Source organism: Apiospora phragmitis (assembly GCF_038363925.1).
Source record: "Apiospora phragmitis strain CBS 135458 chromosome Unknown utg000007l:1.0-2108841.0:1.0-2111359.0, whole genome shotgun sequence".
Classification (NCBI taxonomy): domain Eukaryota; kingdom Fungi; phylum Ascomycota; class Sordariomycetes; order Amphisphaeriales; family Apiosporaceae; genus Apiospora; species Apiospora phragmitis.
The window spans coordinates 1837916-1862557 of NW_027117405.1; the positions used below are offsets into that span (position 1 = coordinate 1837916).

The following is a 24642-nucleotide window of genomic DNA, read 5'->3' on the forward strand; positions in this document are numbered from 1 at the left end:
TACTACTAGGTCCGGCTGTTGAAGATTGTATCGTTAAGTAAACCATGAAAAAGGAAACCATGTAGTCGATACCGAGAGAGATAGAGAGGATTCTGAAAGATCGATGGCCATGGCACCTAGCCAAGCTGACGACAGGCGGAAGAGGCAAGTAGGGGGTGGAGGGGATGGAGAGACTCGGTAGAACCTGATTGCACGTGAATATCATCAAAGATCACTGGGAAATGAACCCAGTATTCAGGACTCGAACCCGAATGTGCAGTCAGTTTCGACCTCGTCCCACCATCAAGGGGAGAGAGTGTAGCCCTAGTCAACTTCAGGTTGAACCAACAGAAACCCTTAGGAAGTATCCGGGGAATGAACCCAGAATCAACATCGGGAAGAGATTTCCTACTGCTCTTAGTTGCCAAGTCGAGAGCTAGGCTTTTTGCTCATGGCACGCTGAGCCTTCTGCGTCGCAGACGCCCGCTGAGATGGCACCTCAGTGTCTGAAGGCAACGCGCGAGCTGGCACATCAGGGCGTGGCGCCAGCGGCTTGCTGCGCTTCTCCTCAGCTCGCTGCGCAAGAACGCCAGCGTAGTGCTTCATGCGCGCTTCCTCGAGGGAAGGAGCACTAGAGCCGCTCGCAGCCTTGGCTTCGAAACTGAAACCCTGACTGGTGGGCATCTGGGCGGAGAAAGCCTGGACGGGGGCGGCAGCGGCAGCGGACTGCTGTTGCTGCTGCTTCTTCTGTTCCAGCTTCTTCTGCTTCTCTTAGCAACTTGCCCCATATTTTTGGCCGCGCTGAATGCGATAAACTCGTTGTCCTCGTTGGTGCGCTCCTCGCCAGAGTCAGAGTCACCATCGTCCCGAGAACCATAGGTACTTGGGTTACTCTTAGACCCCTGATGGGGCTTGGGAACGACAGGATTGATCTTGGGACGTGGGGCCTAGGGACGAAGCTTACGACGAGGAGCTGGGCAAGGTGTCTCAGGGTCCGGCTGGACATCGGCGGCGGCATTGCCATCGACACCAGTGGCGGACGGGGAAGTTGCAGCCGGGGTGGAATTGGATTCCACAGATTAAGAGGCCGGCTGAGCATCAGAAGAGACAGCAGAAGCAGGAACAGGAGCGAGAGGACTGGAGGGAGCGGGCTGATGGAAGGGTGCCTGAGGAACGGCAGGACCCTTGTTGCTTGAAGCACCAACTTCCTCACTAACAAGAAAGCAGTTAGAACTCGATTCAGCCAGGAAGGCTCAATGGAGAAAAAGGCTTACCAAATCGTCACACGAGGATTGCCAGGAGCAGCAACCGGGGGAACAGGCCGACGGAAGGTAGACTCATCGGTGACAGCGTCCGTAGTCATGGCCGAGGGGAACTAGCCCTGACCGGTGACAGGAAACTGTGCAGGTTGGCTGGCAGATGAAACTTCCGGAGCTGGGAAGACGCCAGGAACAGCGGGAACAGAAGATAGGACCGAAACAGGAGGGAAGACCGGGGCAAGCGCAGGCACAGGGGCGAAGGCCGGGGCAGGGGCGAAGACGGGCATGGGATCAGGATAGAACTGGACGTCCTCGATGATCTCAACTCCCTGCTGCGCGGCATTGAGCTGCCACGCCCAACCGACACCGTGTGCCTGATGGCCCTTGATCATGTCCGAACGACGAATAGGCTCCGGCTCCGGCTTGACCATGCTGTCGATGGCCCGTTGCGTCTGGCGCTTTAACCACTCCAGGGTTCTTGACCGTGGTGACGCGACGAGCCTGCTGAGCAGGGTGGACATAATTAGGAGCGAGAGGATTGACAGATTGCTTGTTCCAGTTGGCCAAATGCTGCTTCTTAAGCTTCTCGAACGCGGAGAATTGCTTCTCGAAAGCAGTCATGGCCCGTTGCTGTGGCTGAGCGCGAGCAACCTTGAACTGCCTTCGATGCGAAGCGTAAGGCTTGCGGTTGAAGGGGTACTTGGGTTGCGGGTTCCTCACAACCTGTGCCGGAGCCATGACAGTAGCGGGCTCCGACACCTCTGCCTGCTCGTCTGTTGGGGGGTTGACAGGCGACGAGCGACCGTCGCGGATTTTGCGGAAGGCCCAGTCCGAAAACCAGACCGAGACCGAGACCAGGGCGGAGACAGAGGCGAAGAACATATCCTTAAGCTTGCGGCAAGTCGCAAAGAAGACGAGGCAGTACGCAGGATGGTTCTCCATCAGGTAACCAGGAACCTGGAGTGCTTCGGGTCAGTGGCTAATTTGAGGTAGAAACACACATATGTTGGATTGGTTGGATTGGGAGGGAGAGGTCCAGGTAGGTGAAATGAAGTTTAATCAAGAAGAATTGACGGTGGGATTGAGTGGAAACGATACCATTGTCATTGTGTAGGATGCGTGTTGGTGTTGGAAAGAAGTGGACTCAGATTTCCCAGGTTGGAAATATGGGACAGATGATGAAGTGTGTTCAAGAGACGGGATGGGTAGGTGTAGGCATGTATGAATAGAAGGTTGGATAAGAAAACAGAAAGAGAAACTTACCTTGACAGTAGCCCAATGGGCGGCGTTAATGGCGATCTCCTTGCTGATGCCCAGAGGCTCACCGTGGACTCCGAGGATGGCAACGAAGACGAAACCAAGAGCAAACCAGAGAGGCTGACCAAGAAGGTAGCCGATGAGACCCAAGACAAAAGCATGGGGAAAGTCGTAGAATGCACACAGACCGAGGGTGGCGGCCACGAGTCTGATGCAGACGTTGATGAAGCCGATCAAGACATACTTGGAGAAGTTGGAGAACGGCAGAGCCGGAGGGAAGGAGGGAGAGGATGGCGGAGAACATTGTGACTGGTGATGATGATGATGATAATGATGATAACAACAACAAGATCAAGTGCACAATGAAGAGAAAGGAAAGCTTCAGACTTGTGTAAACGTTCAGGAAGTGAAAGGATATCGAGCGTGGCAGAGCTGATTGATCAAATCGAGTGTGAAGTTCAGACAAGAGTGATGCGTGATGGGAGAGGGAGGAGGAAGAAGGGAAAAAGAATTTTTGGAAATCCTGGAAGGAAAAGATCTAGTTATCCTGTTGCAGAGGGCCACCAAAACAGCAGGAAGAAAGGTGCATCCACTATTTCCCAAACAGATAATTAAGATAGTTGCCAGGGACGATTAGGGGGACGATGCCTAACTTTGGGTAGATGCCTGGGTAACTCAGGGGGGCAACAGTGCTTTAGGAGGGCGTTGCCCGGTGGAATTAGGTTAGGTAGGCAATGAAGATGCTATGCAGCCGGTACCAAGGTGCAATCATGTATTCAATGCAGACCTGGAGGGAAACATGAACACTGACAGTTGTTAGTAAATGGACATCCGACTCAGCATAGTGACGCTCAGGGTATGGCAGGTGGCTCGGTGGGATAGGCAGATTCACACTTGGTCGACCTCTCACCACTGACTCGATGCTACTGGGCAGCTTTGTGGTCATGGTGACGTCCCGTAGATTCAAGAAAGACACAATTCACAGATGACTACTTTACATAGATATTTGAACTCGACATGTAACAACATGGCATACTGACTTCGTGCGTCCGAGATCACATGTATGATACCTGTGAAGTTGCTGACGGCCTGATGCCAACTGGGGCAGTGTGGCTTTGGTTCTGACCATGGCACGTTGAATGGGAAGCCAAAATGCCAGACAATATCGACAAATACGAGGTGATAGGAAGCCATACATAAGCCACCTTGATGTTGTCCTGAAATTACACGGAAGCCATACATAAGCCACCTTGATGTTGTCCTGAAATTACACGGTAGGCTCGATCTACCAGGTCACACGCATTGCTGGACTAGCAGAACTCATTACAGGCCTAACGCCGTTGTGATTTCCAGTGTTCATGCTTCACACGCTCCTGGAACTGGCGTTTCTCGCAAATCCAGGCACTGGCTGTGGTACCAGTAGATGAAGCCTGTTGATCTTGGTTGTTGGAGAGCATGCAATCGACCCAGGTATCACAACATCAGTGCGAGGGATCATACACCGAATATGCCCGGCACACTTTTGGGCATGAGAATTCACAGAATGCCATATCAAAGCGTGTAGCCAGTGATCATCCATAAACATTTAACGAGAATAACAAGCCCTGGTGGACTGGCACCCTTACGCATCTGAACGGCTACTACTTCACCGAGTACGGCGGCAAGTACTGCTATGAAGACGACCTCGGCATAACTGAAGAAACCCAGCTGTTCAGAAAAGGCGCCAACAGCCAGGCTGTGAACGTCCCTGTGGTAAAAAGTATCATCATTTGTCCCTACAGCTTTGGCAAAAGCCCGAAACCGAAAAGTTACAAAGAGGCGAACGCTCTGCTTATCCATGGCAGAAACCTTGCGGATGCCATCCCTAAGAGCGCGACCCTCGTCCACGAGGCCTTTCACACTCTCCATGGAGGTTACCTGCTGGATGGCTACCAAGAGACATGTGTGTAGCCCGCACTTATTTCCTAATTCTTGTTTACGCATTTTGGCGATATTATATGCTGACTCGAGACTTGACAGATGATATCGCCAGCTGGCTGCAGCAACTTCGGCGCTGCAGATTCGCAGAGGAACCCCGAGAACTACGTCTTCTTCGTCGCTCATATGTATCACATGTATGATACAAAGGATGGCGATGAACCCTGGTCTATGTCAACAAATTGGGACTTTGAACCTAGCGGTCGGGTTCAGAACCGGGTTTTGGGGGCAATCGAAACTTATCAAGCTGAGCAGACGTAGAGGCTGGTAGGATCCACGCTCCCTGGTGCCAGAGAAGAGATAGTACGATGTGTTGACATGTTGGGGGTGTAATATTAACTGGGAGCATACTCCCATAGACCCGAAGTAGTCATCGACCCCTTGTCTCGCAATGCAAAGTTTTGGCATGACTCTCGAGAAATATTTAACATGCTTACCCTGGCCACAGCAAACCATGTGGGCCTCATGGCGGTTCTTCCTTGGGAGCCCTGTTCAGCTACGCGATGAGTAGGCCGTTGCTTCATTTCATTGCAATGGTAGTAAATGTTATGCTCAAGCATAGGCTTCCTCAGAGGCATAAAAGCAAAAAATGCTCAAAGGGCTACATAAATACCAGCAAAAGAGATTTCATAGATATGGTCAAGCACGACACAGCCCCAAACATAACTCTGGAACTACCGCCGACTCCAATGGTTGGTCCATAGTTTTACTGCCACCTTTCACTGGGCTCGAGGCCATTCGCTTCGAGAAATTCCCTCGTGAGCTTTCTCTGCTGTTCCCACTCCTCAGCCTCTTCTGAATTCATCTCGGGCTCGGGGGCATAGGATCGTGGGACGTCTTGAATATCCCAGCGCTCCTGTACCCAGGCCGTAGCCGGAGGCACCGCCCGCGCTTATGCTGGTGCCACGACTCCCTCGCCAGCAGGTCAGCTGCCGAAGCCTATTCCTGCTCCGGCGTGTCGCCGTACCTGGGCTGCCATGGGAAGGCGTGGCAGAAGATGGTCCGTCCCTGGATCTCCCTCTGCGTCTGCTGCTCCAGCTTGCCAAAGTTCTCCTCCACCCAGTGGTCCTCTGTCAGCACAAAGAACCACAGGGCCGAGAATCTGGACCACCAGTTATGTCGCTACTGCATAAACTCGGAGCCGCGAGGGACGAACATGGAAAACGCGCTTTCGGAAACGTCCTTCCAAATCTCCGTCAGGTTGTCGAGTTTTTACGGTACCAAGAAGGTGGTAAAACTCACGCGGCCCCTCATCTCCACTGTCAGAACAAAAAAGGGGTGTTTCAAAGGGAGGAAGCGCGATGGCGCCGGAGGCGACGAGGAGGAGGCATCGTCCAAGGTTAGTGGCCTTGTTGCTGAGCCCCGTCGTACCATCACTGCTGAAGGGCTTACTGGCCTTGATAGGCAGTACTGTGACTATTAAGCTCGAGCGTTAAAGGAGGATGTGAGTAATGGTGTTGAGTCTTCAAGTGATATCTAAGAACACATAAGCAGGCATATAGGAATCACATCGGCAGTTGCGCCGGGTAGCATGACGAGGTGAAAGGCCGTATCATAAGAAATCTCCAAATACACTACAAAACGCCGGCGCTTCCTTCATTATCAAATGCCCGGAAGCAGCCACTAACTAATAAGTATTCATAATTCATAAGTCCTGAACTCCAGCCTCCAAAGCGCATCACTTTCGGCCTCGAGCGACCAGTCGCTCGTGCAATTCAACGACGACATCACTCCATGACTCGACAGCTTCATTCTCCTTCTTGGTGGTGACTCTCTCCCCGAGCCTAGTGGACAGGTACTCGCATACCTTATCAATCTTGAAGTGCTCGCCGTAGACCACCTGTGCTTGTGGTACAATGTGGAACTCGATTCCATCGGGTGTGGGTTGACTTTGAAGGCCTAGAGTAAGCTGTACTTTTGTCTCCAAGGGCACGAGCAGCATGTCGATCTTGGCCGCTATAGAGGAGTCGCTTGTCCTGGCAACTTCGGTTGGGAAAGTGCAGTTGAGTAGGCGGATGTCGTCGGCAGCGGCGTTGGCCTTGTTCCACGCCGCTCCGGTGGCACGGAGCAGAGTGGAGATCTTCGCCCGAGCTTGTACCAGGCCGCGTATATAGTCCCGTATGCACTGGACGAAGAAGTCCTTCTCAACCGACTTGGGCTGCGAGTTCTTCTCGCGATTTGCAGCAATGTACCACAGATCAACATGCGAGGCTGTCTTGGCGTCTTGGAATGCCCCAAGGTCGAAGACGACTTCAATCTCGCGGCGATAAGTCATCGAGACCGTCGTGCCTGAGAGGCCGGCGATGGTCCAACCATGCTCCTTCTCAATCTCATTGACTTTCACTGCGCATATATCATTAGCGCGTGCAAGAGCAAATTTCGGGGGTTTACCGGCTTACCCTTGCGAGTGCTGATTTCCTTGGAGCTCCACCCTCTGCACTCCTCCCGGATTTTCTCCGCTTCCTCGATAGCTGTGAGGCATTCTTGTTTGCGGTCTACCATATCTTGGATTGTTGACTCGGTTTCTCCAAGCACCTGTTGCAACTCCTCAATCTTACGCATCTTCTCCGCGACATCCGAATCCACATCGCTGAGTTCAGCCCTGGCGGCTTCGAGCTCTTCCGGGTCGCAATCGGCGAGTTCTTGGGCGACGGATCGCAGACTGCTGTGCTCCTGCTCTAAAGCCTCGTAGGTCTTCACCAGGTGAGGGAGACTGGTATTGAGCATGTTCTCTTGCTTCTGAAGAAGCTGCTCGTCATCTTCCATATCCTTGGCGATCGTCACCAATCCTTCCTTGAGGCCATCTTGCAGCTTCATCCGCCATTCATACCACATGGCTTTGCTGAGAAGCCGTGCATGCGTCTTGACATTCTTGAACTGGTTGTCCATCAAGAGCTTGAAGTCAGGGGTGGCAGAGATGTATTCCTTGAACAATGGAGGGTTCTCGTCAAAGGTTTCTGTTTCGATCTCATGTACAATTCGTCTTCCCTCCGAGATGTACTTTCTTCACTCCCGGCATGACTGGTGATATCATGTTAGCATACGTTCCAAGAAAACATTTGATTGGCAAATGAACTTACGTGCTGATATAGCTCGAGCATTGGAACAGTGCATGCTCCAGCGACAACACATCTCTCCAGAGACACATCGTCTACATTGTGCATCGTGCTGTCTTTCAACGCAGCTGGTGCTTGCGTGTGCCGCCGTTTTGTCGTAGTCAGCTCCATGAAACGAATACTGGTCATGTTGAGGAAGTCCTGCAGGTGGATGCGTTCTTCATCATCATCGCCGAGAAGATCTCGCTCTAAGGGACGAGAAGGCTCTTCAAAATTGAAGGTGTCCGTAGGCTGATCATTTTCGACTGACTTGAAGCGGCGTTGGTGATGCGGTGAAGAGGCTGCACCCCCAGGGCCTGCGAAGGGCGAGAGTGATATCGATGGCGTGATGGCATGGCTGCCACTTTCTTCCAAAGTATGACTTGCGAAACGCGTGAGACGTCCTGTTGTCTCCGCCACGGTTGGGGGAGCATGCAGGTGTATGTTCTTGACTGGACTTCCCTGGTGGCCTTTGAGTCTCTTAACTCCATCCCTGTCCTCTTCATCTTCGTCATCCAGCTCGGCAGGACGCTTCCCTAGTAGTCCCCTAGCACTTCCAACGTGTAGACTCTTGCGACCTTTGAATTGGCTGTTCTTTTTAGGGGTCATACTGGCGATCATGTCCTTGAGTGTGGCCGTATTTTCATCTTCACCACAGTCGGCCTCCCGCTCGAGTATGCTTCGTCCATTCTCTCTGTCCTCTTCTGCCTGGCGCTCATTGTCGATTTCAACCTCTATGATACGAGGGTCGGCAAATGTTACACCTCTGGCAATCTTCCCGGGGACGAATTTGCTTGCAGAATCGCCGATAGATTCCCGACGATCGAAGAGAGCAGCGACTTTGGGAGACCCTAACCCGCTACGATCAGCTCCAATGCCGGAGACTCGCCGCGGCTGAGGGGTTAACACAATGCGCGGTGTCGAGACACCAGTTGAAGGATCTTGCTGGAAGACATTTGCGCCCTTCTGGGGGCTCTTAAATGGGGATTTTGACCTGAAAAGCCCTCTAGCGGTAGCCGATCGTTGCGGGGAAGGTGTGCGGCTGGACGGCTTTCCTGGTGATGGTGTCCTCAGAGGAGATGATTGAACGCTTACCACAGGGCTACTTTCGATAGCCAGAGCAGTCTGTTTTGGTGGACAAAGTCGACGTATGGGGGAACTGGCATTAGAAACATCAGAGGGTCTCCGGCTTATGCTGCGACGCAAGCCCTTGCCTAGAAAAGGGAAAATGCCAGTGCCTGCTTTTTCGGAGGGGGGCGCAGGAGCCCCAGCACCAGCTGATAGCGGTCTCATTGGCGAAGACAAAGTCAGAATGGGGTTGCTGTCGGCCCTGTCCACTTCTTCCTCCATCATATGTTTCGCTTGTGTCCGATCCTTGACCGGAGAAGCGCCCTTAGAGATTCCACCCATGGCCATTGTCATATCTATGCCCATAGTAGTCTCTTCCTCATCTTCATCGTCTACAGCTTGGGCAGTCGGTAGAATGCGACCCAAACCAACAGTTATATCCATTGCAGTTTCATCATTGGCCGCTGTAAGGGACCGCCGGCGGGATGGTAGAGACTTCCTCTTGCTTGATCCTCCTGCCCTGGAGGCAACACTGCCCCCATGACACTGGTGAGTTCCATGGACATATCCTCATTGCCAGCGTTGCTCTCCACCTCGAAATCTTGCACGTTGTTGCTCTTGCGGATGGCGCCGATCGCCATGGTGAGATCCATGGTTGTATCATCTGTTGACGACACGTCACCCGGGTTTTGAGGACTGGAGGATTTCCGCATAGGCTGGGTCACTTGTTGCGGGAGGATGCCCCCTAGCGCTTTCGTGACGTCCATGGACATCTCATCATCGTACATATCCTCTTCCGGGGCGTTGCTTGCTTTGAGTATTCCGCCCATCGCACTGGTAAAATCCATGTCCATGTCCATGTCCATATCCATCTCGCTCTGATCCACTGTATCCTCATTAGGTCCATGATATGGCCGGTAAGACTGGTTCGGCTGATGTCGCTCAGGACTATCGTTCTTACGGGCCGGCTTTCTAGCCCAACCGAATGACGGAATGATTTCCTCCTCTTCATCGATACTCTGTGTTTGGGCCTGTCTGCTGGCAAGTCGCAGGGCATCGTCAAGCGTATTGTTAGTGTCGTCAGGTGATACAGAGCGAGCTGTAATGCCAGATGCAACGGATGTACCTGTCACCTCATCGACTACCAAGTCCATGGTCGTACCATCGACATCCGAGTCGCTGCCATCATCGGAATGTATCTCCTCATGAATCTCCGTCGCTCCGTCTGTTGCTTCCGAGTCTGAACTATAGATGGTCGATGCAATTGTGTGGTCATCATCACCATTGTTGAAGCTCATCGGAGGCAGCGCAGAGCTTCTGCGGTTCTTTTTCTGGTGCAGGTCCCGCTGATGCTCGGGTGTGTCTGGAACAGGCTCCTCTACTTGTTCTGGAGGAGTTGACGGAGGGTCTGTCGGTTCGGTCTCTGACGGGGTTGGATCAAACGCCGAAGGCTGGGCAGCCAGCGAGGAGGCTCGTCGTGTAGAATCTGTAGACGTTGTCGAGTCTTGGTTGTACTCGACCTCATGGAATGTATGTAGAGTAGCCTCCGCCGCAAAAGATACCCTTCTGTTAGCCAGTGACTTCCGGCGCGCCTCTCTTCGGTCTTTGATCTCCTTCTCCAACTCTAGCCTCTCCTTCTCTTCCCGTTCGCGTGCAGCAGCCTGTTGCTCCTCCTCAGTGCGCAACGCGATCTTGGTTCCGGAAGAGCTAGAATCCTCATTCTGAAAAGGACTGGGCATATTCTAGCGCCCTGGAGATTTGCAGATGATTGGGGTATCCGCGATTTCGGCTTATGTGGAGGAATTTCTGGCAGCATTGGTACTGTAGGCTTGAGGATCGACCGCGGCGGGGGGCGGGCGGGCGCTGCTAGAGACTATAGCGACATTAGCTACGTATCAACGCGACGGCGCACACTGCACCATAAGGACAGGAGAATGGATTCTTACAACCCGTCGGTTGCCAGATCCCGACTTTAGAATATCCAGGCCACCAGGTCCTATACTCTTACTGCGTGACTTCTTTCGGCTGCCATTACCGGCCAAAGAGCTAGCCACGTCGACTGTGATGTTCTCCTTCTCCATTCTCTTTCGGACGGGCGAATGAACTGTTGATTTGCGCGGCCGCCGCGTCGGTGGCAGAGTTACATCTCCCATATTGAAGTGATCAAAGAATAGGCAACTTCAAATCTCTGGGGCAATGTGAGTTGGGTTTGGCTTGGGGGTAGTCGCAAGTAACTATGCACCTGGAATAGTAGTGTGACAGTAAACCGCGTGCAACAAAGTGAGGCGCGTCAATCAATCATCGGTTTATTTACATGACTTCCTGTTCGGGCATAGTTCCCCACAGCAACAGACCGTGAGTGTGCCAGTGAGTGTCCCAGGATCTTCTTTTTGTTGGAGTAAAACAAGGGCCGTGACTTAGGTAATCATCAATTAAAGGCATTGATTGGTCTTAAGCCACATTGGCGAGTTGAAGCGACCTCATCTTCTCCTGGGAGGGGGATAATCCGCATGAAAGAGATGAACGAAGGGCACCAGATATTCGCATGCTCTTTGCAATACTTCTTTGCTGGACATCAGCTTGCCTGTCTCCTTATTAAGTAGGAAAATAAGAATAGTCCGTCTCCAAGTTGCCCTTCTTTGAGAGGACCTTGACTCAATCACATCAAACTGGATTGAAAGCTCAGACCTCAAAACCTCTGTCTGAGAAGAAAGACCCCGCACTACTAAAAGCACACACTAGGCCTGGAAAAAAGGTTGGGTTCATTTTAGCCACATCACACACCGCCTAGCCACTTCTTGTGGCACCCGCACTACCACTTTCAGGGCAATTCTGCCCACATGGAAAATTAATCCACAGACAGCTTCCATTATTCAATCTTGAACTTTTCGCCTAGGTACACGACACACTCAACCATCAACGATCAATTCGACCTCGACGACCCTCGATAACCACCGCAAAAATGGCCACCGAATTGACCGTCCAGTCGGAGCGTGCTTACCAGAAGCAGCCTCACATCTTCGCAAACTCCAAGGTCAAGACCAAGTCTGCCCGTCCTGGCAAGGGTGGCCGCCGATGGTACAAGGACGTTGGTCTGGGGTTCCGTACCCCCAAGACCGCCATTGAGGGCAGCTACATCGGTAAGTCAAGGCAGCGGTCATGTTTTGACACGCGATGCGACATCTTTGTGTGTCCTTTGCAACAGGTGCCAGTGATGCGAAATTCACTGGGATCTCGCACCCGAAGATGATAATGATATCGATTTGGGAGAAATGCCGGTTTTGCGCGACGACAAAAACTGACATGCCGTGCGAATATAGACAAGAAGTGCCCCTTCACCGGTCTCGTCTCTATCCGTGGCCGTATTCTGACCGGCACCGTCGTTTCCACCAAGATGCACCGAACTCTGATCATCCGCCGCGAGTACCTTCACTTCATCCCCAAGTACGCCCGTTACGAGAAGCGACACAAGAACTTGGCCGCCCACGTCTCCCCAGCTTTCCGTGTTGAGGAGGGTGACCAAGTCACCGTTGGCCAGTGCAGACCTCTCAGCAAGACTGTACGTCTTCTGTGATTCGGAACTTGATAAGATGGCAAACTGACCACTCTCTAGGTTCGATTCAACGTCCTGCGCGTCCTGCCCCGAACTGGCAAGGCTGTCAAGACGTTCAGCAAGTTCTAAAAATCGGGTCTTTCCTTGGCATCATAGGCGTCATTTGCATGAGGGTACTTCACGTTCTGCGATTCAGAACTGGGGCGCGGATTACTATGGTGGCTGCTATAGCACAAAGATGCAGAATTCGGCAGTCCTGAAATAAAACGATTCATCACGCAATACCCGTCACGCTTTACGATTGGCTTCTCGGTGGTGATGTGTCTCTGCACGAGTATGAACGGATGGTCTGGACGGCCAACAAGGGCTTTGCGGGCATAGAATCGATTTTCCTGGCGTCTCAACGTGTTGTTATTGGCAGTCTGAAAGTTCGTAATGAGAACGACATTGATGACTGCACCCTGTCAAATCTTTTCTGGAAACTGTGAACTGTTACACTGTATCATACAATCTACTGAGCAATCTTGCACCACCACTTTGACTCCGCCTGCCTTATAAGTTATAGGCAAGCAGTTGCGAATTCGCTGTTGGTATGCTGACTTAAACAATGGTTTGTTGATACGCACGCTGCTATAAATTGTCTCTTGCTCTCTGGTCCGGGGTCAATCTTAGTAGTGACGACATCAACGTAAATCCGCTACTCAAAGAACTTCAATATACTACCAGAATAGGATGAGTATTGAGTACCCGAATAAACCTACCAATATAGCTTATCTCGTAATAATTCGTGGACAAAGTTGCAGGCACAGTGTATGTCGACGTGACGCACGTACTTCTCAGGGCAGCCAACTTTTCAGCGGGTTCAAAGGTATGGGCATAGGTAATCTACGGCAAATTCCGAGCGCAACCCCAATGTCAACTTTTTGAAGCTCCGCGAATTGAAGGCCAATAAGAGGAATCTAATTTACTTTCGACATAGGCATTATAACCCTGACTTACATCAAGCCCCTCGGGATTCGAACGAAAGAGCTAGGATATTTGACCACAATGGGTTGGTGGGATAGCCTTTGGCCGTCTAAGAACGAAGATCCTCTGCACAAGCTCGACCCCAAGCTACGAGAATATCTGGAGCGGGAATCGCCAGTGAAATATGGCTCCCAAGAGCAGCAAGCACGGGACACAGGCGCCGCGTCAGCAAAACGACCGAGTTACGTAGACTCTGCGGTGCCTCCGTCCTCAGCGCAATCGACAGAAGAACAGGCGAAACCCACAATACCCAAAGAATCCGAATTCCAAGATGGCCGGTACGCCCACCTCTGGAAGACGTACCGGCCGCTCGCCGAGATCGGAGCCGAGACCAAGAGCGACCAGGAGAAGATCATGGACGTGCTCCAGGGCTACAAGGAGCGCAAGGCGCAGATCGGCCGGGCCGCGCTCGAGAACTGCGCGCTCGAGCAGGTCGACTGGCGTGAGTGCATGAACAACCCGTCGTGGTCGGAGCGCATGACCATGTGCCGCACGCAGGTGCGCAAGTTCGAGAAGTGCTACAACACGCAGACGCGCCTGCTCAAGGCGCTCGGCTACCTCTCGACCCTCGACCGCAGCCCCGAGGTCGAGGAGGACATCCAGATGCACGCCGACACCCTCTACCATCGCCTCCAGGCCCAGGAGGCCGAGATCGAGGCCGCGCGCGCCGAGGGCCGGCCCATCCCCAAGTTCCAGCCCTTGGTCCCGCGCCAGCCCGTGTTGGGCCAGGCAACGGCCATTTCCGCGAAGGAGGAGCTTACGGACGAGCAGCAGGCTATGATTAAGGAGAGGCTGGCCAAAGTTGACGAGCAGGACCGTATGGCTGAAGAGATGGCTATTCGGGCAGAGATTCGGGCCAGGCAAGATGCTGCGGCTCGGCTGCAGGGTATCTACAAGGAGCAAGAACTCGAGCGGCAAAGGAGGAAAGAGATGGGCGAAGAAACGACTTGGGATAAAGTCGTCGGCACGTTCAAGGGCAGTAGCAACAAAGACAAATAGGCCAACCTGTGGGAGCCATATTTCTTGGCCATGCTCTTATTGTTCTGGAACAGTTGCTGGTGCTAGCCAGAACTTGATATCCTCGTCACTAATGTACAAATCGAATCAAATGTACTATTACGAAGCCAACGCCAATATTCAAAATAATTCTCTTCGAAAATATGATGTTGAGGTGTGACCAAAGATCGTCTATCTTTTGTCGCCTTTACTTACAACTGTGTAAGTACTGATCAAGAAGCATGTTGTCTTGGCGCATTGCCATCGTCAGTAGGAGACATTTAACATCCCATGACCACACCACCCGAAACCAAAGCTCTCCGTCGGTCACATATGTATTCAGATACTGACTGGGTCTTGTTAGTGTTGTATTATCGCATGTCTTATTACTTAATTTGCTCGAGGCCTTGACTATGCCATTTAGCAACCAAGAAGCTCGTGGACGAATTTGACGTCACTGGTAAACAATGTCACCTCGTTCCTGATCGGAAGGAACTCATTCGTGATATACACCCACTCAGCCCGAGGAAGTAGTAATAACTATCACAGCCCAGCAAGTTACAATAACATATTGGATTCTTGTGTATCCCAATAAGAGAATAAACATTTGCACCATAATTTGACTGAAGCTAGGCCCCACCAGTCATCCGATAGCGGATAGCGGGGCATTGCCGACTACAGATTCATCATGTCTTGTCTTTACCCTCAAAGTCAATAGCTTGTTCTAACTTTTCCCAGCCCTTTCGAGTCATGCATACATGATGAGCCGGTATCTTAAAGCCATATTTTGGGGATGCGTCATGTGTCTCGCTGCATAGTCGGCTTCGCCTGTTCAATACGTACGCTGAAAATTGCATGCCCTCGACGTGCAATGGCGACTACTACAGCGGCGGCGGCGACGTCGGTTGCGGCTGCGCAACAGACAAGAACCTATAATGTAAGTAAGGGGGGTTTGGTCGCTTAAATTTGTATACTGCAAGCAAACAGATTGTTCACAAACACTTGCCTGTGCAACCCAACAGGATGCCATCGACGCCCTCAACTCGCTCCAGACTCCCTATGCCATCATCGAGGCTCGGCGCAAGGCCGGGATCCGCCCGGACGCCACATCCATCGCTGAGATGCGGACGTACCTGCGACGGATCGGCTACGGCGACGGTGCGGCCCTCGAGCGTCTGAACATCCTGCACGTCGCGGGCACCAAGGGCAAGGGCAGCACCTGCGCCTTCGCCGCGTCGATCCTGCAGCAGTACCAGGCCTCCCGAGGCGTGCCGCGCAAGATCGGCCTATTCACGAGCCCTCACTTAATCGCCGTCCGCGAGCGCATACGCATCAACGGCAAGCCCGTCAGCGAGGAGCTGTTCGCGCGCTACTTCTTCGAGGTCTGGGACATGCTGGGGCAAGCCGAGGAAGCAGAGAAGGAGAGTAAGGAGGTACGAGGAGGAGAAGCCAACAAGCCAACCACAGGCGAGAACGGTGCTACTGGGGCTGATGATGCGCCGAGTACAGTGGTGGATATACCTATGCCGACGCGCCCGATTTACGCGCGCTACTTGACGCTGATGAGCTACCATCTCTTCCTACAGGAAGGAGTGGATGTTGCCGTGTACGAGACCGGCATCGGAGGCGAGTACGACGCCACGAATATCGTGGAGAAGCCCGTCGCGACGGCCATTAGCACCTTAGGTATTGACCACGTTTTTGCGCTGGGCAATACGGTAGAGAAGATTGCATGGCACAAGGCTGGGATCATGAAGAAGGGCAGCGCGGCTTTCACGATCGAGCAAGTACCGGAGGCAGCCGAGGTGCTGCAGGACCGGGCCCAGAGAAAGGGGGTAGACCTGAAGGTCTTGAACATTGACCCCAGGCTTCAGGGGGTCAATGTACGACCCAACGCGGCATTCCAGAAGAAGAACGCCAGTCTAGGCGTGGCACTCGCCGAGGTCGCATTACAGAAGCTTGATCCGAACTTTGAGCCTGATTCTGAGAAGCTACCAAAAGAGTTTGTAGATGGCCTGGAGCAGGTTGTCTGGAGGGGCAGGTGTGAGGTGAAATCAGAGGGACCCATCACATGGCACATTGACGGCGCGCATACGGTGGACAGTCTGAAAATGGCGACAAAGTGGTTTGCTGGTGAATGCGCCGGCAAGCGCGGCCCCAAAGCCCTGATCTTCAACCAGCAGGGACGAACCGAAGCGGTGGACTTCCTGAAGGGCATGGTGGATGCCCTCGAATCCCAGGATGGAAGCTCGTTCGGTCATGCGGTGTTCTGCTCCAACGTCACGTATGCGGCCACGGGGTATAAACGTGATTTCGTCAACCACCAGTACGATCCCCAAGCCATACAAGCTTTGACCGCCCAGCACCAGTTTGCCGAGAAATGGTCGGCCCTGGACCCCAGAACAAAGGTCGTCGTGCTACCGACCATCGAGGAGGCCATCAACTACGTTCGAAATCTAGGCGAGGGCGTGGAAAAAGAAGATACTGTGCAGGCCCTCATCACCGGCAGTCTTCATCTGGTCGGGGGAGCTTTGGGTATATTAGAAGGCGCGGATGCCTTATAGATAATGTATTTTGTCGCATATATCAACTTTGCATTTGGGAGTACGGAAAAGGGATCTTAACATTCCTGGTTGGCTTCCACAGCGCATTTGCATTACAGGGATCGCTTGGGTTCTAATGGGAATTGGGAAAATAGATGCATACCCTATCATGAGTGCTGTGATTTGGCGCAAGTATAGACGCTGTCGTCAGGGCAACAAACTTCCGTGGGGAGAAAAGGATCTCATGAGACGATCTAACTCTATCTTCCCATGTAGAATACGATCAACTTCACAGTAGTGAGAACTTATGGTTCATATGGCAAATGACGAAATATGTGAAGTCAAACAACGTGTGTATCCAACTAATATGTCAAGAACAGCAGGCGTAAAAGTCCAATAGACGCAAACGTTTACACCTGACAGAAATACCTAAAAGCGAGGTTGCTTAACTTGACGATCGTCTAACATTCAGACATAACTCTAACCAGTACGCCATGAAAATATACGACCCAGACCATCAGAGGTTCTTTTTCTGGACTTTTTGTCCGTCCCGTCAGACTCGCCACGAAGGGGAAGAAGCAGTAGAAGACGAAGACGTCGCCGTCTGCGGCGTCGTGACATAGCGCACGAGCTCCCTGCTCCGCCGGGCGACGATGATCTTGACGTGGATGCAGTCGACGTAGCCGCGGTTCTGCATCAGCGCCAGCTGCTCCCAGACCTCGCCGCGCGGCAGCTGCGTCAGCTCGGGCCGGGGATCTCCGGGTACGCGGCGCTCAGGTTCCAGTAGACGCGCGCGCAGCCGACGGTGAAGCCGCCCGAGGGCGCGTCCGGGTAGAGCCGCTCGATGCGGCCGCGCTGGTGCGCCTCGATGGCCTCGACGATGTCCGAGGACCCTGGGTGGAGCCGCCGCCGGTCTGCGCAGTGCTGTTGTTGTTCTTGTTGTTGTTGCAGAAACTGCTGCTGAGGTCGATGGCCTCGAGGCTGAAGAAGTCGCGCTCGCGCGGGTCGTGGTTGTAGTACTCGATCTTGGCCAGGAACAGGCCGCTTCTATTGTTGTTGTCGCTGTTGCTGTTATTGTCGAGTTTGGGGCTGTGGTTGCTGCTGCTAAAGGGTTTGCTGAAATAAACCGGCGTGAGGGGTACGGCTTGTCCTATCGTTGGGGATGAGGACTTTTTCGTGGTCTTGATGTGTTGGTCGCGTCCGAACTGCACCTTTTTAGGCGTCGTCGCCATGCCTTGCTGTTGTGTTGTCATATAACCATAGAAGAGATGTTGTTGCCGAACGAGAACAAAGCACAGTATAGTAGAATACGCCTCAGACAAGATCTACGAACAAAATGCAATGTGACTTGACAGTTCAGCGATCTGCTCGAGGAAGAAGAAGGGTTTTGGATACGCTTTTACGCGCCACGGGCCAAGTCCTCACTTTGAGAATGAGGAGGGGTTCATCGAGATATAGTTCGCATACGCAGTGTATGCTTCAGCACTGCAGCGTCGCGATCCCATTAATAGGTAGATTTCCCTCCCCCTCTTCGCGATCTGCGTAGCTGGTGCAGTGTGCCTCTCTCATGAGCAGTCATGACAAACAATGCCTGTGGATTAGTGGTGGTCTTTTTTTATTTCCAGGAAGCGCAGTCCCTCGGATCAGGAACCGCTAAGATCTATGGCTGCGGAGCTTCCTGGTGTTTTATCTTTGACATCGGATAGGGTTGCGCGCAGGCGGTTGGCGAAGTCTGCTTATATATGTAGGTTCATATAAGGTATGGAAGATATCACCTACTCTCGAAGGTAGCCTAACTGGGGTAGCACCGTAGCAATGGTCGCGAAAACGAAGAGAGCGTGGACGATATATCTACACGCATCTGACTTCTCTCCACCAGCGGATGCATCGCGCAGTTTATTCTTTCCCTCTGTATGGTCGGCAACTAGTTGAGCCTTAGTAAGTACGACTTCCACAAAAATGGTCCGCCATTTTGATTAACAAAAGCTACTAATAATAGCCAACACCAATACACGACGCAACGCTACGAGACAAAAACCATGGCAGTTTTCCCAAATAGGAAATGAGATGGTTCGCCAAGTAATGCCAAGCTTGGTGTACCGTCTTGGCGAGTCTGGGGAAAATGCTTATTTCGAGATCTGGACTTTCTTGCCGACGTACAACTGGCTATCATCCAGGAACAAGGTAGGCCGTTCTACGCTCGCAGGCGTACGTTGAGCACAGCGATCCGCAACCGGGAATGCAATCAAGGTCATCATGTCAGACAGTGTAGCTATCCAGCACACGAATTTAGTAGAAACAAGAACAGTTCTGTCGCTTTATCGAAGGGTTTGTCATTTGCATCATCAATAGCTCCAACCACGTTGGTAGTCGTCATAAACTAAGCGTCCCGCGTAACCTCAAACATCGGTATCCCGCCCAGACACCACATATATCATATCAACCTCAAACCATCGCGGATTCTAGTGTATATCCCCTGATTGCCTCTTGGTAGTCTCGTGGATGAAGAGTTGTATAGTAGGCCATCTGCTTTAGCAACAGCTCTCCTCGCAACCACACATGCCACAGCAGAGCTCACAGCCGGCCTCCTCACCACCACGCAGGTTCATATCGGGTTGAGGCTCGGCGGACTATACAAAATAAGCTTGTGTCAGTCTGGTGCATTGTGGATAGGTGAAAGAGGTTATGTTGACTCGTGTCACAAGGTTGGAACATTGGTAGGAGGAGCAAGACTCACGGGCTGCTGAGAGATGACTCCGTCGGCGGGGGAAGCGTCCATGGGAGCTTGCTGGGTGAGTTCCATAGGAGCAGGCATCTTGAGAGGTGGTAGAGAGTTGAAGGGGAAAGAATGACTATTGTGATGAATGACGGGGCAGTTTGCGCTCGCGACTATGAATGATTCGAGAAGACTGTGTGGGTATATATAAAAGCAGGATAGGTTGAGGGTATTATTATATGCGACGAAAGAGAGAGAGAGAGAGAGAGAGAGAGAGATTGGGCAGGGACAAGTTCCATACAACAGGGAAATGCGGTGAGTGCTCGGAGGGAACCTTGACCGGCCAGCAGGGCAAAAAGCAACTGCAATCCCCCTTCGCTCCCTTTCTCCCGCGTCAACATGCAAAGTAATGATACGTATCCAACCGCTTACCCCTGCTGCTTAACTTCATCCGATAGCCTAGTATGACCATTGGTGACTATGGGTGCGTGATTTTACCAGCTGGTCAGGTCAGTCAGCCACCAATGGATCCAACGTCAACCCTAGAGAATGGTCTAGAGTTGGAACGGACACCGCCCCTGATCGTGGCAGTGAACATGTCGGTCTCTGGCTACCAATGGCGATGCGTCGGTAACACGCGTTGGAACGACGACCCTCAATTCGCTATCATCCATAGTTTGAAGGCTTGCTTAGCTGTCATTGGAGGGGTTGATCCGGGTCCAGATGTCCATGCGGGTGGGCGCGTGGGCCGTCCAGTATTCGGGTGCGTGGGCCATGGGCGGGCAGTCAATCGGCCCAATGGGCGTGCCCCGAGACGATTTGACCTACTTGTGCTGATACCTCCCTGGAAGAGTCGGCACCGAGCAACACGTAATCCGAAGTACGACGTTACTGGAAGTTCCAGTAACATGACTCAACCTCTGGGGAGACGGTGCCGAGAAACGCGATTGTATGTAGAAGAAACAGTGCAAATCGGACCAGCAGGTGAGCAGTGAGCACGGCAACCCGGAACTCGGCACCTGCGGGCGTAGCAGTGGAAGCCATCTGCAGTGATTTCTTATTTATTTAGGTTTAATTGTCTGCAAGGTTGCACCGACCGACTGGCTAAGTTACTATATCCGACTGGCGGCAATGAGATTACTCACAGCCCAATCACTGCTCGTGGTGAGATTTGAAGAAGCTATTCTCATTATCTCATTCGTGCTTGAGTAGATTCGGTTATTCAGGCACCAAAATCATACACGAGCCAAACAATGGCCATCTCCAGCGTAAAAATATTGGGTATGGCTCCAGTATGTTCAGAACCTAGCATGGCCATATCGCGGGGTCTTGTTCCACCTGGGTCGAACTACGCCAGGAACATTTGCACAGCCTCTAAGGATACACTGGCCGGTTATTACCGCCTCGTAAACTGCTAAGCCTCTGGAGGAAGAATATCCTTGCACATACCCTGACTCGGCATCTGGTACATCATATCCCTACTGAGCTAGAAAGACTGCCTACGACGAATGTCGGTGGCTGGTTCTCTGGGTATCATTTTTGCAGTACAAAAGCATGTTCTCATCATCAGGTAACAATCGTCATCTCATCTCCAGAGCCGCCGCAGCACGCTCCAGAAATGCATTGAAGTCGTGGATTTGCTTCAGGTTACCACTGCCATCTCCGCCCGCGCACGCCTGGCCTGCTACTTGCGAAACCAAGAGCTCTAGATTGGCGAGTTCGGCCATCTTTTGCTCGCTAGGTGTGAGTTCCGGAGCAGAGCGGCCATGGTCTATAGCCATCTCAATATCGTGCATGGAAGCAGACAAGCCCAACTGTTGCTGGTTAAATAGTTAGAGGATAAAACACTCGTCATCAGGGGCAAGAAAGGGCTACTTACCAAGGAGTCTTTGCTGTCGACTTCGTGCCGCAGTCGTACAGCATCCATCTTAAGAGCAACCTGCTCTCTTTCCGCTCGTATACGCAGGATTTCGTTGCGCAGCGTAATCTTCTCTTTCTGAATAGATCGCACCCGCTTCTTAAGTGCATGCAATGTATCCAAGGCAACCGTCTGCTGATATTAGCCGTCTTCCCATGCAAACTTGGAGAAGAGCCGGTAACTTACATGCTCCAGAAGGCGAGTCCGTAACTCTTCCTGGAATGCTTCGAGGGCTCGTAGCTTAGTCCTGTACTCCTTCTTCATGGGAGCATTCTCAGCCTTGGCTGCCGTTTCCTGCAGTGTGGCCAAGTTGGCTTCGATGACCTCCTCGCATATTTGAGAAAGGACATCGACAACGTTGACGCCGGCGCGGTTTGTGAAAGGTATTTCCGCCGTGAGTATATCCGCATCACTATCATCCTCATTGATCCGCTGGGGTTTGGTATATCTCTGGACACCAATGGGTATGGGTTCACCGTCGCTCCGCCGTCTGCGGGCTTTGGTCTCAGGTTTACCCCTCGCTTTTGCCTTGGTCTTGGAAGCTTTAGGCTGTGACTGCTTCGCTGGACTTTCTTGGGAGCGTCTTTGTCGACGCTTCTTTGCTGGGGGTTCAGGCTCTGCTTCTCGGGCATCTAGCTCTAGGGATTCTTCTTCTCTCAGCGGACTAACCCGGGGGCGCTTTCGGCCAATGCGGCGTGCCACCTCGTTAACTTCCACCTCTTCGGCTTCCTCGACTTCATCAGCATCCTCGCCAACCGCGTCGCCGCCCTGGGTTTTAGTTTTGGACGTGGACTTGGGCTTGGGCTTCGACTTGGATTTGGGCCTGGGCTGCCGGACCTCCGTCACTTCTTCAGGAATCTCCTCTGTTACTTTGGATTTCTTGAGCTTCGACTTGGATTTGGGCTGCGGAACCTCCTCAGGAACCTCTGTTACTTTGGATTTCTTGGGCTTCGACTTGGATCTTGGCTGCGGAACCTCCGTCGCTTCTTCAGGGACCTCATCTGTTAATTTGGATCTCTTGGCCTTAGCCTGAACTTGCGCTTTCCGTCTACTCGCGGCTTGCGGAATAGGAGAGGATGGTTCGACTGATAACTCAACTAGATCCGCGGTGACCGAGTTTCGTGCACTGCGCCGGTTCCCACTAGAACCAACCGAGCCGCTTGCTATAGTGCTATTGCTTCTCCTGCTCGATTGTGCCGGTGGTGTTGGGTCCTCGCCGAGATCTGGAGACCCCGCCAGGGCACTCCTGGTACTTTTGTGCGGTTGTTGCGGCACTTTTCCGTGTCTTGCGTGCCAAAGGAGACGAGGTGGTCATTTCACCGCCGTGGCCCTTCTCATCTTCTAATAGCACTGCCCTCTGCAGTTGCGCGCTCTGTGATGCCAAGCCTTGGCTGATTCTGACGCGACGTCGGTGACCGCTCCCAGGTGCGTCCGCGGGGCTTTCCGTGACCTCTTCGGCTACATGGTATCCGCCGCTCGAGAGTCGCGACGAAATGGAGCCGCGCGAGGTAGGTCGCGGTGCCGCCGCCGTCGCCGTAGCATCGCCAGCATCGCCGGCATCGACGGGCACTTCAACAGTAATTTGCGGTGGTGATGTTGCTGCTCTTGGCTCCGTAGCAGGAAGTGGTGATTCTGGTTCGATGTCGTAAGGGTTTGGGCGCACACGGCTGGTCGGTTGCGTGGATGGTCTTGATCTGGCAGACGAACGCGTTCTGTCCGATACTGGCAGTGGCTGCTGCTGCTGCTGCGCTCGAGGCGTGCCACTACTTGCGGGTCGTCGTTTGGCTGACGTATTAGGCGCTGAACGAGGTACAGATTCGGGGGCGATGTCGGGTGCTGGCTGGAGAGGCAACTCGGGCACGGGTTCGGGTTCAGGAGCAGCAGGCTCAGGAGCAGCGGGCTCAGGAGTCGGCGGCTCAGGCGAAGGAGCTTCGGGTGACTCCTCAACCGGTAGTATCAGACCAAAAGACTCGTCTGCAACCTCATGTCGTCTATCTCGGGCACGAAGTCAGTCAGTTGTCGGTTGGCAATTAGAGGGCATCGCAACTCACCCTGCCCCACGCATGCGCTGTTGCATGCGCTCCTCACGGCCTGGGAAAAGTCAGTTCTCGCGCATAGCAGGCTAGAAACTCCTGGACTCACTCTCGGCCATTCTGCTCAGATTTTCAATTCAAGAAATCATAGGTGCTGTGGGATTTGATTTGACTTGATTTGACCCGAATGATGCTTTAGACGCGTCGAGAGGGACGCGGCGACAAGGCCAAAGTGTGGCTGTCACGTAAAGTGTGGCGCAGCCAGAATCCGTTCCGTACAACAGGAAGGTAAAGTGACCTCGTAAAAGTCTGCGCACGCACTACTAACACCTCAAATCTCATTTTATTATCTTTTCCTTCCTTTTAACTTACTTTTATTATAACTTTATTAAATTAATATAGATTTAAACGAGCTCGGTCGTATTTTAACCGTAGATCGTAAGTTAAATAGCGAATACTTTTCCGAAGCTATTACGGCTATTTCCGCGCTCTCCATCGCCGGTATACCAAGGCGCACTATTGCCGACGCGTTTGGTACGCGTCGGCCAGCTATTATTAATAACCTCGTAAAACGCTTTATTAAACGAAAAACATTAAAAAAAAAAAGCCGAGACCTAATCGCCTTTATAAATTATCGACTTAGTAAGAACGTTATTTATTTTAATTAATACGCCGGTAGCCCCGTACTATTTAAAAGGAGCTCTACTTAAATATAAATATAATGCTAAAGTCTAAACCACGCTTCTTTCTCCGTCGACACCGCACGCCGCAACCTACGTAAAAGGAAGATCGGCTATTAGCGCGCTGCGAAGCGCATCTTCTTAATAAATAATAACGCTAAAAAGAGACTCTCTTTTTACCGTTATTAGTCCTCGCCGGCGCGTTTAAAATAACTAATACTCTACTTCTTTTTTAACGAATGCACGATCTAGAATACACCGTATATACCGGGCCGTTAAGTCTTCCGGTACTGCTTAAAACGCTTCCGGAAGGATTTAATTAACCCTGAACCTTATTCCAGGCCTCGGATTAGCTTTATAGTATAGGTAATAATGTAGCAGAAGGATAGAGAAACTAAGACCTCCCCCCTTATCTTTTACCGGGGAGATCCCGACTCTCTAGGCGGCGGCTTCACTTCTACCCGGTATATTAAAGTTTTAAAGGCTGCCCTTCTTCCTTTTTATAAGCCTAAGGACTTTTTTATATAGGATAACGCGCGTAT

At 52.2% G+C, this 24642-nt stretch overlaps 11 protein-coding genes across 11 annotated transcripts; 5 read left to right on the forward strand and 6 right to left on the reverse strand.

Annotated features, from left to right (window-relative positions):
* Positions 1 to 396: 396 nt before the first annotated feature.
* Positions 397 to 997, reverse strand: PG994_007518 (uncharacterized protein; the record flags this gene model as incomplete). The annotated part of the gene is made up of 2 exons (XM_066858927.1): positions 397 to 738; positions 944 to 997. 2 exons carry the CDS (start codon positions 995 to 997, stop codon positions 397 to 399), a joined length of 396 nt encoding a protein of 131 aa, XP_066715869.1.
* Positions 998 to 1974: 977 nt separating this feature from the next.
* Positions 1975 to 2804, forward strand: PG994_007519 (uncharacterized protein; the record flags this gene model as incomplete). The annotated part of the gene is made up of 3 exons (XM_066858928.1): positions 1975 to 2183; positions 2353 to 2457; positions 2513 to 2804. The coding sequence occupies 3 exons, from the start codon at positions 1975 to 1977 to the stop codon at positions 2802 to 2804; spliced, it is 606 nt and encodes a 201-aa protein (XP_066715870.1).
* An 843-nt stretch (positions 2805 to 3647) lies between these two features.
* On the forward strand, positions 3648 to 4733 carry PG994_007520 (uncharacterized protein; the record flags this gene model as incomplete). The annotated part of the gene is made up of 3 exons (XM_066858929.1): positions 3648 to 3674; positions 4098 to 4437; positions 4528 to 4733. 3 exons carry the CDS (start codon positions 3648 to 3650, stop codon positions 4731 to 4733), a joined length of 573 nt encoding a protein of 190 aa, XP_066715871.1.
* Positions 4734 to 5411: 678 nt separating this feature from the next.
* On the reverse strand, positions 5412 to 5726 carry PG994_007521 (uncharacterized protein; the record flags this gene model as incomplete). The annotated part of the gene is made up of 2 exons (XM_066858930.1): positions 5412 to 5594; positions 5715 to 5726. The coding sequence occupies 2 exons, from the start codon at positions 5724 to 5726 to the stop codon at positions 5412 to 5414; spliced, it is 195 nt and encodes a 64-aa protein (XP_066715872.1).
* A 424-nt stretch (positions 5727 to 6150) lies between these two features.
* PG994_007522 (uncharacterized protein) lies at positions 6151 to 10788 on the reverse strand (the record flags this gene model as incomplete). Its single annotated transcript, XM_066858931.1, is given in 6 exon segments — positions 6151 to 6815; positions 6872 to 7472; positions 7553 to 9099; positions 9111 to 10356; positions 10368 to 10508; positions 10582 to 10788. The coding sequence occupies 6 exon segments, from the start codon at positions 10786 to 10788 to the stop codon at positions 6151 to 6153; spliced, it is 4407 nt and encodes a 1468-aa protein (XP_066715873.1).
* An 809-nt stretch (positions 10789 to 11597) lies between these two features.
* PG994_007523 (40S ribosomal protein uS17) lies at positions 11598 to 12317 on the forward strand (the record flags this gene model as incomplete). The annotated part of the gene is made up of 3 exons (XM_066858932.1): positions 11598 to 11775; positions 11956 to 12194; positions 12249 to 12317. 3 exons carry the CDS (start codon positions 11598 to 11600, stop codon positions 12315 to 12317), a joined length of 486 nt encoding a protein of 161 aa, XP_066715874.1.
* Positions 12318 to 13235: 918 nt separating this feature from the next.
* Positions 13236 to 14213, forward strand: PG994_007524 (uncharacterized protein; the record flags this gene model as incomplete). The annotated part of the gene is made up of 1 exon (XM_066858933.1): positions 13236 to 14213. The coding sequence occupies one exon, from the start codon at positions 13236 to 13238 to the stop codon at positions 14211 to 14213; it is 978 nt and encodes a 325-aa protein (XP_066715875.1).
* Positions 14214 to 15081: 868 nt separating this feature from the next.
* On the forward strand, positions 15082 to 16774 carry PG994_007525 (uncharacterized protein; the record flags this gene model as incomplete). Its single annotated transcript, XM_066858934.1, has 2 exons — positions 15082 to 15147; positions 15233 to 16774. The coding sequence occupies 2 exons, from the start codon at positions 15082 to 15084 to the stop codon at positions 16772 to 16774; spliced, it is 1608 nt and encodes a 535-aa protein (XP_066715876.1).
* A 532-nt stretch (positions 16775 to 17306) lies between these two features.
* On the reverse strand, positions 17307 to 17985 carry PG994_007526 (uncharacterized protein; the record flags this gene model as incomplete). Its single annotated transcript, XM_066858935.1, has 2 exons — positions 17307 to 17509; positions 17646 to 17985. 2 exons carry the CDS (start codon positions 17983 to 17985, stop codon positions 17307 to 17309), a joined length of 543 nt encoding a protein of 180 aa, XP_066715877.1.
* A 1299-nt stretch (positions 17986 to 19284) lies between these two features.
* PG994_007527 (uncharacterized protein) lies at positions 19285 to 19568 on the reverse strand (the record flags this gene model as incomplete). The annotated part of the gene is made up of 2 exons (XM_066858936.1): positions 19285 to 19383; positions 19491 to 19568. 2 exons carry the CDS (start codon positions 19566 to 19568, stop codon positions 19285 to 19287), a joined length of 177 nt encoding a protein of 58 aa, XP_066715878.1.
* A 1481-nt stretch (positions 19569 to 21049) lies between these two features.
* PG994_007528 (uncharacterized protein) lies at positions 21050 to 23539 on the reverse strand (the record flags this gene model as incomplete). The annotated part of the gene is made up of 6 exons (XM_066858937.1): positions 21050 to 21289; positions 21349 to 21519; positions 21574 to 22528; positions 22641 to 23378; positions 23439 to 23478; positions 23530 to 23539. 6 exons carry the CDS (start codon positions 23537 to 23539, stop codon positions 21050 to 21052), a joined length of 2154 nt encoding a protein of 717 aa, XP_066715879.1.
* Positions 23540 to 24642: the final 1103 nt, after the last annotated feature.